At 42.5% G+C, this 12696-nt stretch overlaps 2 protein-coding genes across 2 annotated transcripts; both read left to right on the top strand.

Moving 5' to 3' along the window:
* Positions 1 to 2609: 2609 nt before the first annotated feature.
* Positions 2610 to 6345, top strand: LOC121981015 (nascent polypeptide-associated complex subunit beta-like). The gene is made up of 6 exons (XM_042533328.1): positions 2610 to 2761; positions 4266 to 4333; positions 4989 to 5137; positions 5233 to 5289; positions 5598 to 5636; positions 5990 to 6345. The coding sequence occupies exons 2-6, from the start codon at positions 4266 to 4268 to the stop codon at positions 6160 to 6162; spliced, it is 486 nt and encodes a 161-aa protein (XP_042389262.1). The 5' UTR covers positions 2610 to 2761; the 3' UTR covers positions 6163 to 6345.
* Positions 6346 to 8633: 2288 nt separating this feature from the next.
* Positions 8634 to 10866, top strand: LOC121981014 (probable L-type lectin-domain containing receptor kinase S.5). Its single transcript, XM_042533327.1, has one exon. The coding sequence runs from the start codon at positions 8661 to 8663 to the stop codon at positions 10635 to 10637; it is 1977 nt and encodes a 658-aa protein (XP_042389261.1). The 5' UTR covers positions 8634 to 8660; the 3' UTR covers positions 10638 to 10866.
* Positions 10867 to 12696: the final 1830 nt, after the last annotated feature.

Raw genomic sequence — 12696 nt, 5'->3', positions numbered from 1 at the left:
GCCGACAAGCAGCAGAGTTGGCGGTCGAGCCGTACACAGAATCGTACGGTGGAAGCTTCCACCGTCACATCCGGGATATGCTCGGACGATTGCGGAATGACGCCAGAAGTACTTTTCTGACACAGGCTTGTTAAGGTATGTTTGGGGAAGCGTGCACGCGTCGGGAAACGTGCTCGCGCTTCCCCGGGGTCCTATATAAAGACCCCAGACGTCGACGAAGGTATGCGCAACTATTTACTGTAGTCATGTTATTCTGCCTCATTCGTTGCCTGACTTGAGCGTCGGAGGGCCGTCGTCGGGAAATCCCTCCCGGCTCGGCTTCTTTGCAGGATCGTCGGAGAGCTACATCACCAGTCAGAAACAGCAGAGCGTGCCACGTCCCCAGCGTCCGTCGACTCAGCGCTCAGACAAGATCAATATATATATATGTATATATAAAGTCTAAGATAATTTTAAAAGTTAGGAGTTGACTGAATTAATTAATATTTTAATTAAAAATTTAAAATTTTTTTGTTTACCGTTCTCCTCAACTGCGCCACACATCTCTATCGTCGTTGTCAACAGCCGACAACTTTCCTTATTTTCTACCACAGGTAGTCGGGAAACAACTTTTGTTGGTCATCGGAGACGGTCTCCTAAGTCCCTGCCGTGAGAAATTAGTGACGGGCGCGTTCGTGCGCCCCCCTCCTCAAGTGGCGAGTTGCCTCCTCACGCATGCTTGGGCGCCCCCTCCCTGCCACCGTCCGTCTACGAGGACATTGTATCGTGACTGCTTCTCCCTATGCATCATAGGTTCGCGACTCTCGGGAGTTCACCCTGGGCTCATGGCAGCCCGCGGTGATGGTGACTGCTATTCCTATGCCGACCGTGAATCAAATTGACATTAGATTGCCCATTCCATTCTCTTTTATTTCTTTCTTTGTATAACTTGAAATAAATATTCAATTCAGTGCTGGCCCATTTAGGGAGGATGAATTCTGAATTACGGATCACATGATGGTCCACTTTATGCATTGATTAATTTTGATGATTCATATCTGTTTAACAAATGAGAGTCATCAAAATCAATTAATCATCATAAGTAGATCATATCTCAGCCGTCTATCATTTAGGGGCCAGGTGAAGAGAAAGGAGAGAAGGAAAATATACTAAGATGAGGGGGAAGAGAACCAGTGAAAAGTCAGGATGATAAAATCTGCATATTTTGTTAATCTTAAAAATTAATTAAATAAATTTAAAATATAATAATTTTAAATAATAACATCTAAATTAAAATCTCAAGTCAAACATAAATCCAACTCAAACTCATTAAAAAAAAGTTAAATCAGACTTCAACAATCATTTTTATTACTTAATTTATTTTAATCTCAGTTTAACTTGAGTCAATTATTATACACTTGACTCATTTACGATCATAATGACAATGAATGCTCTCTATTCTTCAAATATCTCAAAATTAGTTTTTTAATCGAAGAAATATAAATATGTTTTGAAACTCTTCCTATCAACTGAAAAAATGCCTTGTGCTTCAGTGTTCTTTTAACAATTTAAAGTATTTTGACGAGAAGCCTTGTCCAGGGCGAACTCGAGAGAAGCAGATGCAAAATTTTAAATTTATTTAATTAATTTTTTTTTTTAAAAAAATATTTAATTATTTATATTTTAAAAAGATTACTGATACTGTCCGAAAGTCGAAGAGATGGAAAATTAGGAATGTGACGTTTCCGCTGACTATCTGTAGACTCCGCTCCGCCCTGCAACATAGATGATGTCAGTGCAGAGCCAAAGAAGGGGTCTCCAGCGTTGACCCTCCGAGCAGAATAGCTGTTCGGCCGGGACTTCGCTGTTCCTGTGTACCGCCTGCTCGGGCGGGACTTCGTTGCATGCGTTGCGTCCGTTCGGCTGGAATTCCACTGTGCTTGTGTCATGTCCATTCGGTCGAAATTCCACTGTATTTGTGTCCCGTTTGCTCGTCCGGAACTCCACTGTGCTTGTGTCACATCCGCTCGACCGAAACTAAACTGTGATTGTGCCCCGCCCACTCGGCCGGAATTTCACTGTGCTTGTGCCACGTCCGCTTGGCTAGAACTCCACTGTACCAATGTTGAGTCATGTTGCCTGACTGAGTGGGGTAACTGCTCGGCTTGACTTCTGTATATCGTTTTCTCCTCCATCTGACGTCCAATACTCCATTGAGCATCGATCATTTGACACCTCCCCGTGTCAAAGGTGGAGTTGAACCGAAACCTTCTCCTCCCAGTTGGGACATGATCGTCCGACCATCCCATGATATCTAAATATTAATCACCTTGATTTAATCTTCACTACAATAGTTATCCTCCACGGAATGGGATCTCCTTATCACCAGATCAGTTATTTAATTCGTTAATGAGTTCGATATTCATGAATAATTTACACAAACATTTGTACATCTACAACTCCAATTTTAATAGAAAAGAACGAGGAGAAAATAAATTACTGAAAAAAATAAAAATTGGGCGGTGCAATATGAGAATTTTGAGCACAGATAATCTGGACCGCAAATTGAGGATCCTGGCTGGAGAATTTTACGGGTCTATGCTTTCAGGGTGCTTTGTTGGGCCGTCAATTCTCGGCCGGTCGGAAGGTTGGGCTGACTCGTGAAACGCTGAATCCTCGAATCCTGACCTTATCCTTCTCGCTTGCCCAGTTCTCTGCTTCGCGCCGCACTGCAAGGGTTTCTGCGTTTGCCTTCATCCGGCCAGCGTCCTTCATCCCAATCGTAAGCCCTTTCCCTGGTGTTTCTGTTTATCTCGGTTCAACCTACCGTGATCGCACATGGATTGGTTTTGTTAGCGAGTTCCTTCTTTGCTTCACTTCTTTTTGTCGATTGATCTGAGATTAGGGCTTTATCTTGTGCTAATTACTGCTATTTCATTTGATTCCACCCAAAAAAAATTCTACTTGAGCTGAAGATTGCTTGCTAGTTTGTTTGCTTTCATTTGTTACCTATCGTTTTAGAAGGGAAATATTCTTGACAAAATATCTCAGTAGGCGCGGTTACGACTCGTAAAACAGGTGTTGCTTTTGGGTGTTAATCGGGTTCTAGATCTCGTGAATACGGTTAACCCGTAGTATATGAACGTACGCTACCATACGCACGAGGATGCTGGATACCTCGAACAGTAGCTTTGGACTTCACGCATCCATGATTTCATATATCTGTTTCCGTTGAACCTTTTAATTATTCTTTCATAAATGGCCGAGAGGAACAAACCACTGCAAAAGTTAGTGTTGTCTACGATCTCTTTCTGATACTGTTCATGTAAATACAGGTTTGAGTTAATTAGACATGCTCAGAAAGATATAGTGCAAACCTACTTGCGAAAATATATTATGCAGCTTGATTTATGCATTATGACGCACACGCGTGTATATATGTGCGAGTAAGTGCCTCAAAGATTTAGTCAACAAATTCACTAACAAGTTGTCGAAGCAAAAAAAATTCAGTATTGATTAATGTGGGATCATAACTTATTAACTTGGATAGTAAAACAAGCTGAGATTTCACATGCTATCTTGTCTTAGCACATCTGAATGCTCATTGAACAAGTGATTGTGATATTTAGCTAGATCGGGCTGGCAAACTAGTTACCTGTCTAGGTGGCTAGGCTAGATGAGGGTGTTTAGGTATCCATTGCAAAGCCTGATATAGGATAAAACATACCTTATGATGTACTTTGAGTCCACAAATGAGCAAAACAGTCAAAGCTCAACTCCTGTACGCTTCTTACATGAATCTTTGTAGCTTATCAATCAAAGTTTTCCATTCCAACAGGTTATCATCTTTAAAACTTAGACATTGCATCTCGTTGTGCATAGATGTTCCAATGTAAAGTTATGGACATATTAGAACTGAGCCCAAGTTAATTACAATCATTCTGTACTCATTATGGGGGTCAAAGGTGCTCATTTTCATATGAAAGGGTTATTCTTCTCCTGTAGTGATGATATTTAACTTTGTTATATATATATGTTGACTATGTACTTGGAGTTATTTAAATAAACCATTTCACATGAGACCTAATGATATGGAAACAAATCAAATCATGAACGAACTTGCATCAAAATTCAAAAGTTATGATAATTAACCCATGGAACTTCTTGCGCTCGCTCTACTGTTTTGACAATTTATCTTCTTTTCCTCTTGTCACTCTTGTGCCATTAGTTTATGTTTTGATTGACTGAAAAAGTTTGTACAAACTTCTTCACATTATGACTGGCAGATGAATCGAGAGAAGCTAATCAAGATGGCAGGTGCAGTCCGCACCGGTGGAAAAGGCAGTATGCGCAGGTTCTATTATATATATATATAATTTCTTGGACTTGGGAGCATCTGTTTCTTTTGGGCTGTTATGTTTATTAAAAATCAATTTTTTTGGTTCTCATTCTCTGGGAAAATATTTAGTTAGGTATGATTCTTTTAAATTTTAATCTATATAGTCTACCAAATATTCACCATTACTATACTCCACTAAGACCAATCATATGACCTTGAATGATCATAAACAATCTTCCACAACTGGAATAATGCATACGGACCGAGACAGTTCTGAAGGGCGTCAAGCCAAGTTGCATCCTAATTACCAACATAAGTGCTGGATAAGAATAAGATCTAATCTTCTGCCATTGGGCTATACAATTTAAGGAAGCATTTATAATTTAACACAAATCTAGCTGTATTTTCAGAGACTGAGTTGAACATCTGATCTAACCATGCACGATGAGAAGGGTATCATTGCTTGTGTTTTTGGTAACATGAGGTTGTTGGTGTAGTTGTACTTTTGCTTCATTTTTATGTGCTATAAACTTGATAAATAAATCTGGGTCCCATAAATCTGTAATTAGGCTGTCTAATTTTTCTCTCTTGTTCACCTACTACTCGAGAGTCAAGACTGCACTATTTGGCCAGCTTTCACCAATTATTTTAGTTCATAAATCTAATCTAGGAAGAAGAAGGCAGTTCATAAAAGCCCAACTACTGACGATAAAAAGCTGCAGAGCACATTGAGAAGAATTGGGGTAAACACTATCCCTGCTATAGAAGAAGTCAACATTTTTAAAGATGATGCTGTCATCCAGTTTCTGAATCCCAAAGGTAAAGCTAAGCGACACATTGATTGAGGCAAATGAATGACCACACCTATTATATAAGCTCTATTCTGATGTCAACCCCTTTTGTTTCTTTTTTAGTGCAAGCTTCAATTGCAGCCAATACATGGGTGGTTAGCGGTGTACCTCAAACTAAAAGTATAGTTTATCTTTCTCCCTTATTAGTTATTTTTGAAATAGTAGGACAATATCTAATAAATCAAGAAAAATTTGACAAATTGGAACTTTCATTGCAATGACAACTCTCTCTCTCTAGTTAGATTGAAGAACTAATTCCTTATATTAGATGCTTTCAGTTGACGATGCACAGGTCATTGAATTGTCCAAAGAAAATGTTTAAACACCAATGTTTTCTTTGTACAACATAACTCTCTTGCCAGTATTATTTTAGTTTTGCAAAAGCTTTACGTGTGCATATGTAACTTTTATATTTTTTCGTGTTTCAGAACTCCAGGACATACTCCCTACAATCATCAACCAATTAGGTAAGTCATCTATATGAAATATATCAATTTCATTCTTGCTGCAAATAGTTATGTCGTAACGGATCACATCCTCTTGTTCCCTTCATCATGATGAGCTACTACCAGTCAGTAACCTTTGTAGCTTGCTCCTGTAAATTTTCTTCTAATAAGTTATACTAGAGTACACATTACCATTTGAGTAGGCTTTCCTTACACTTCAGATGCCAGATACAAAATTTGTCTCTTTCAAGATTTGATATATACATGTATCATTTCTATATATTCCGATACAGATCATATGTTAGCTTGTGACCAGGCAGATTTGTGCTTATGAATGCTCTCATTAACATTTGAGTGAACATTTGATCACTCAGGTCCTGATAATCTAGAGAACTTGAGGAAGCTCGCAGAGCAGTTCCAGAGGCAAGCACCTGAAGCTGCTGCTGCTGCAGCTGATAAAGGCGGAGAAGAAGAAGACGGCGATGTCCCAGACCTAGTGCCTGGAGAGACATTTGAGCAGGCTGCTGAAGAGAAACAAGCTTCATAGGTATCAATTTTGCATTGGTAATTTCTCGACGCTGGCTATGCATGAGTTTTTCTTGTTTATGGAGAACGATGATGCTCAAATCTGTGGAAGATTTGTTGATGTATTATTTTTCCTCGGTGTTTAATCCTGACAATGTAAACTTTTTTCTAATGATATATTTCATATCATTTTTGGAAGCTTTAATTAATTGTTGCAATGAGGAAAGAATTGTTTTGGAAATGGCAATAAATGTAGTTTCTGTCTCAATAAAATATATTCATACGAAAATGCTGGTAAAATGAACAAAAGTCAAATTAGTTATCAAGTTGCTTTTTGTTGCCTCTTCAATCGTAGTTATCAAGTTTGAATGGAATTCTTTGCAATGACCATTATAGTCATTTGTTACAAAAGGGTAGGAATAAGGAAAGATTTATTAATATAACATGTGTTTCTTGTTTGGAAGAAAATAAAGAAAATATATAAAATTATAAAATTATCCACTCTTTGACATATCACTATCACGGGCTTCCCGCCCCACGGGGTTATCTCGGCTGGTAAAGGCGTGGAAGTTTGCCACTGAGAACATGGGTTCGAGTCCGCAGGGCAACGGGGATTTATTCCCTATCCCTGTGCAAAAAAGTCTCGGCCCACTGCGTACTTGCCACCGAGCTATCGTGATTTACCTCCCTCGTGATGACCCTGGGCAGGGTGCGGCGGGGGCCTTGAGGGCGAGGGTTTCGCCTTTTGCCACTATCACGGGCTTCCCAATTCTCTCTCAGCTTCTCCGGCGACTATGGCCATAATCGCCTTCATCCTGTTGCAATACTGTTGTACCCGTCCCTCCCCTTGCGGCCGGTTGCGTCCTTGCACATCTCTGCCAAACCCGTGATTGACCTTGTCGCCTCCACCACTCAGTCCCCATTCTAATGGACGATTGGATCCTGGAGCAACGTATTTGTGAGTCCTTGGGCATCCTAGACCTTATGGAACTCCAATCCATCTCCCTCAAGACTGGGATCCTCACTGCTGCTCCTCATAGCTGTGCAGAAGCTCGCTCCCTTTGTCTTGACTGCATTGTCCACGACAAAGCCACTCGGGCAACAAGCATATAAGACTTTGAATTGGAGGTTCACTAATTCAAAATCAATCCACGGATACAACTTTTCTCCTATGTAAGGTAGGGCATTGAGCCAAAACCTCACCAGAGATCGTGATCACCGTTTCCATTTAGATTACCATTTTTTGTCATTAGGAAGCTCACTGCCATAAAACTGGTCGAGTATTTTGCACGACTGCCATTCCCCCTTTCAAGAGGAGCACCAGTTGGGAACAAGAAGAAGGTGAACCCTCCGTTGTCACAAGTACCGAGAGAGAGAAAGAGAGAGAGAGATGAGGATGATAAAACGGGGTGAGTGTACACACAATGTGTTAGAGGGAAGAGCTTGTGAAGACGGCAAACTGAGAAATAAGAATAAAATTGAAATTATTATTATTTTTGGTTCCTCATATCTTCCTTACACCTAGAGCTGTCGGATGGACCAACTCGTAACAGGATGGGTCGGCCCGTGGCGGGCCAACCCATGACTGGTTGGGTTATCCCGTGACGGGCCAGCTATTTGACAGACAGGGCAGATCGACCCGTCATCTTGGTAGATTGGGAAATCCCCAACCCAATTCAATCCAAGGTGAGTTACGAGTTAGGCTGATCAACCCGTGGACCCATAAAAAAATTTTAAAAAAAGTTTCATATTTTCAACCATTTACTTCGGAAAGATTTCATAAATCAAACTTATGTAAAAATAGATATTTTAAATATTAATAGACATAGATGACTATTCATGTTTTATAAAAATTATTATTTTTATTTCAAAAATATAACAAATAAAGATAATACATTAACATAAAACTTGGCTTATATATATTTTTCAATCCGTAGATCAATCCAAACTCGTTACAAGCCTAGGCAGGTTGTATCATGGCGGGCTTAGGTTAATAAAATTCTAACCTAATTTACTTAAATTATTTTATGAGACTGATCAACCCAATAAACCCAATCTAAATTGATAACTCTACTTACACCCTAAATATTTAGGTGCGTATGAAATTCAACCTCTTTTCCCCTTGCAAAGTTACAAATTACCTTTCCGTTCCCTTCACCTCCTTAACTAACTTCTTCCCTCCCCTTCTCTCACCCCTCCCAACCAGAGGTTCGGTTATAAATTAGCTTGTGATTTACCTCCGGGACGTGAGATGAGGATAATCACCATTTCTATACCATCGAATGTCAACTTCAAAACACGTTTTTGTTCTGTCGGCGTTGATTTTTGTCGCTCTCGATCACTTCCAACGACTTTGAATTTTGATTGTCAACGGTTCCAACATGGCTACCTACTTCTTGATCGCATTTCAGCTCCACTTTGATCTTGTTCTTCAAGCAGTTTGGTTTCTAATCGATCATGCGATCTCCCAGCCGCCATCTGCACTGCTGTTTGCTTCTGATCCTCTGCCTAATTGCGCGAATGAGAAGCTTAGAATTCAACTACACCGATTTCGTCGCAGAAAATTCAACCGATTTCATCTTCGCCGACGGCACCAGCATCGCCGGCGGTGCTCTCCAGATCACGCCTAACTCCGGCAATCAATCGCACCAGTCCAGCAGAGTCATGTACAGCACCAGCTTTAAGCTCCATCGAGGCAACGGATCTGCTCTCACTTCGATCAATTCCACCTTCGTCTTCAACATCCAGCCTCTGACTCACCCCGGCGGCGAAGGCTTCACTTTCCTGCTCACCAACAACCCGGCGCTCCCCGCCGGAGACAGCAGCGGCCAGTGGCTCGGCGCCTTCAGCAGCCAAACCAACGGAAGCTCCTTGAACCGCACCATTGCCGTCGAATTCGACACGAGGAGGAGCTACGCCGGCGACCTCGACGACAACCACGTGGGGCTCGACGTCAACGGCATCCCGTCGGCGGGGCAGCTCTCGTTCGGGACCGTCGGGATTAACATTTCCCAAGGGATCGACGTGGAAGTCATCATTCTGTTCGACGCCGAGGAAGGATTGGTCCAACTCTTGGCCGCCATGATCAACGGCTCCTCTGTGATTTCCAACGTCTTTGGGTTTTCATGGGTTCTCGATCTGTCGCAGCACCTCGATGAGGACGTGTGGGTCGGCTTCTCCAGCTCGACGAGCAATCTGTCGCAGTTGAACCAGATCAAATCTTGGTACTTCAGCGCCGTCGACGTTGAGTTCGCCGGAGCAAAGAAGAAGAAGGGAAGGAAAGCGATCTGGCTGCTTGTTTTAGTTGCTCCGTTCTGCGCCGCTGCTGCTTGCTTGTTTTTTACACTTTGGAAGATGGGGAACAGAGGAGCTTTGCGATACGATAGAAATATCGTGAGGCGAGATATCGAATTAGTCCTCGAGGCTAGCAACGATCGGCCGGTTAAGTTTCAGCTGTCGGAGCTCAAGATTGCCACCGGAAACTTCGATCCAAATAGGCAGCTCGGAAGAGGAGGATTCGGAACCGTTTACAGAGGATATCTGAAAGAGTACGACGTGGAAGTAGCGGTGAAGAGAATACAGAAGAATTCGCGGGGAGGAGAGCGAGAGTTCGTCGCGGAGGTGACGACGATCAGCCAGCTCTCTCACCGGAACCTGGTGAAGCTCATCGGGTGGTGTCACGACGCCGGCGAGCTCCTCCTCGTGTATGAGTACCTGCGGAGAAGAAGCTTGGATAAGTACCTGTTTGGTGAGGATTCGGAATGCTCTGTTCTGGATTGGGAAAGGAGGTACAGGATCGTCGCCGGCGTGGCCGCCGCGTTGGACTACCTCCACCACGGAAGCGTGAGGCGGGTAGTCCACCGGGACGTGAAGGCTAGCAACGTGATGCTGGACGAGGAGTTCGACGCCCGACTGGGAGACTTTGGGCTGGCGCGGGCGGTGGAGCGCGGCGGCGGGAAGTCACACTACTCGACGGCGGGGGTGGCCGGCACCAGAGGGTACATGGCGCCGGAGTGCTACTTCACCGGCCGCGCCGCGCCGGAGACGGACGTGTACGCGTTCGGTGTGTTCGCCATGGAGGTCGCCTGCGGCCGGCGGCCGGGGAGTCACGTCGTCGTCGTCGAAGACGACGACGACGGCTTCTCGCCGGAGTCGGCGTATCTGGTGGACTGGGTGTGGGATTTGCACGGCAGGGGGAGGATTCTGGAGGCGGCGGATCGGAGATTAGGAGGCCAGTACGATGAGGCGGAGATGGAGAGGGTGTTGCTTCTGGCGCTGGCGTGCTGCCACCCGAACCATCGGAAGAGGCCGTCGATGAGGGTGGCGCTGCAGGTGCTGTCCGGAGACACTGCCCCTCCGAATCCAGCGATGGAGAAGCCGGCGTTCGTGTGGCCGGCGACGGTGCCGAGGGAGGAGGTGGAGATGCCGCTGGTGGGGCTGCTGTTCGTCGGAAGCGGTGGGGGCCACGTCACACAGAGCACCATGACCGGAAGATGAGGACGGTCCACCTGCCCATTTTTACAATCCGAATTTAATTATAAAATTATAATTATTATTACTCAATTAAAGTTAAAAAAAATTTGAATACAATTAAAGTGAAAAAGTGAATAAGTGAATACAGAGCAGCAATTGTTTCCCTTTGGATTACCAAACAAGTCTCTTGTCCGATCAGTGTAGTTTTTTCTAAGGAAGAAGCCAACAGATTTTGTCTATAGGCTATGCAATGATTGATTCTTCTGATCTGCTGCTTGTCAATTGTATTGCGTGATATAAATCACAATAATTAAGAGTAAAGATGGGTACGAGGATGAGCTATATCTGTATAGGAATTTACACCCCACCACCAACTTTGATATTGGATCCTTTATTCATTAGACAAATTGCTACTTGTCACTTGTGCATGATGATCATGCAGACAGATTGATAGAGATATTGGGATGAACGTATTCATCTTTTATCATAATGATGATCATACAATAGTCATTTTCAAAATAGTTAACTGGCGCCTGTATCTGAGCTACGAATTTGAATAAACAGATAATTTATTATTATTTTGTCTATTGACGATGCAATGATTGATTCTTCGGCCAAGCAGTTGAGGAGCCCAAACAAGCTGCGAGCTTATTATTATTATTATTATTTAAATAATTTAAATATTTAAGTTTCGGAATCCGTTAATTTTTAAGATAGATTTATTTTTTTTCTTAATGTAGGAAAGTATTTATTTCATTTAGAGTATTTTATTACTTAAAAGAATATCATTCTCTCCAATTTTTTATTGAAAAAATATTAAACACCACTCTATCTTATTTTTTATTTAAAAATATCTAAATTGTAGTAGTAGTTTAGCTACTATAATTTATAATAATTACTCATAGTTGTTACTGAATGTTTTTTTTAGCATTTTCCAAAAATACATAGCATTTTTGGAATATACCTCTTCTTATATAACGGGTATTTTTAAAAATTATGAAAATTAAGTGTTTAAAATGGGTGGTAATACTGAACTTTTTTACGTGGTTCAGTAAAAAAAAATATTGATGTTTTTTTAGTGTTTTTGGAAAGGAGGTGAAAGAAGAAGCATCTTTTTTATTTTTTCCAAAAATTTCATAATTATTTCTGACGTTAGGAAGGTGAGAAAACAGGGGAGTTTAGGCTTTATCCTTTTTTTTTACATGCGTTTTAGGCCAACTATAGTATCCGATGTCCATGTCACGTGCTACTCTGCCGTCACAATATTCCAATCATGCAAACCGTGCTTGAAGCTGAAGGCGACGTGACGGATCCCCTGTCCTCTGCTCCCTTCCGGCAACCAGCCAACCCGCTAACCGTCAGATGTCGATCGGACGGTCGTGGGCGCCACTGCCAGCGATCTGTCGGTTACCACTCCGCGTGGAGCCCCAGTCCCTGCCGTCGGCTTGTCGTCCTCCCTCTCCGAAAGCGACCGCCGCCTCGCGGTTGGTTCGCCCGCCGGCAGTGGCTTTCGCCGCCCGGACCTAGGATCTCCGTCGGAGAAGCCAACCGAGCCGCTCACGCCGACCGTCGGAGGGCGACGAAGCTCTATTACTGTGTTTAAGGACATCGTAAAAAATGACCGGAAAAAATAGACCGGGTAACCGATTCCAACCGTCGGTGATGAAAGGCCGTCCGATCTGTAACTTACACTTTTATTATTTTGCCCCAGTAATTTTCAAATACGACAAATATAGGAATTTATTTTTATATATTAGAATTTAAAAGTAAAATTAATAATACATATTTAGATTAAAAAAGAACGTGATGTAAATTTTCTACGGAATAAAGTGATGTAATTTCGTTTTTTTAATTATAAAATATTAAACAAACATTAGTAAACGTTGTGTGGGGGGGGGGGGGGGCAAAGTGGAATTTTCTCCGTTTTGAAAAATATCTATTTTTCCGAATTAATATTTCCACGGTAACACTAACAACACACCACGCTGTAGTTGGACGGAGCAGTGGGGCCCTTCTTACGTGGCGCTCTGTGACGTACTGGTCGCTCATTAAACTCACTTTTGTCTCTCCCGTAGCCGCTGTG

Source organism: Zingiber officinale, chromosome 5A (assembly GCF_018446385.1).
Source record: "Zingiber officinale cultivar Zhangliang chromosome 5A, Zo_v1.1, whole genome shotgun sequence".
Lineage (NCBI taxonomy): Eukaryota > Viridiplantae > Streptophyta > Magnoliopsida > Zingiberales > Zingiberaceae > Zingiber > Zingiber officinale.
Note: the sequence above shows the minus strand (reverse complement) of the source record. Positions and strands in the feature narration are given on the sequence as shown.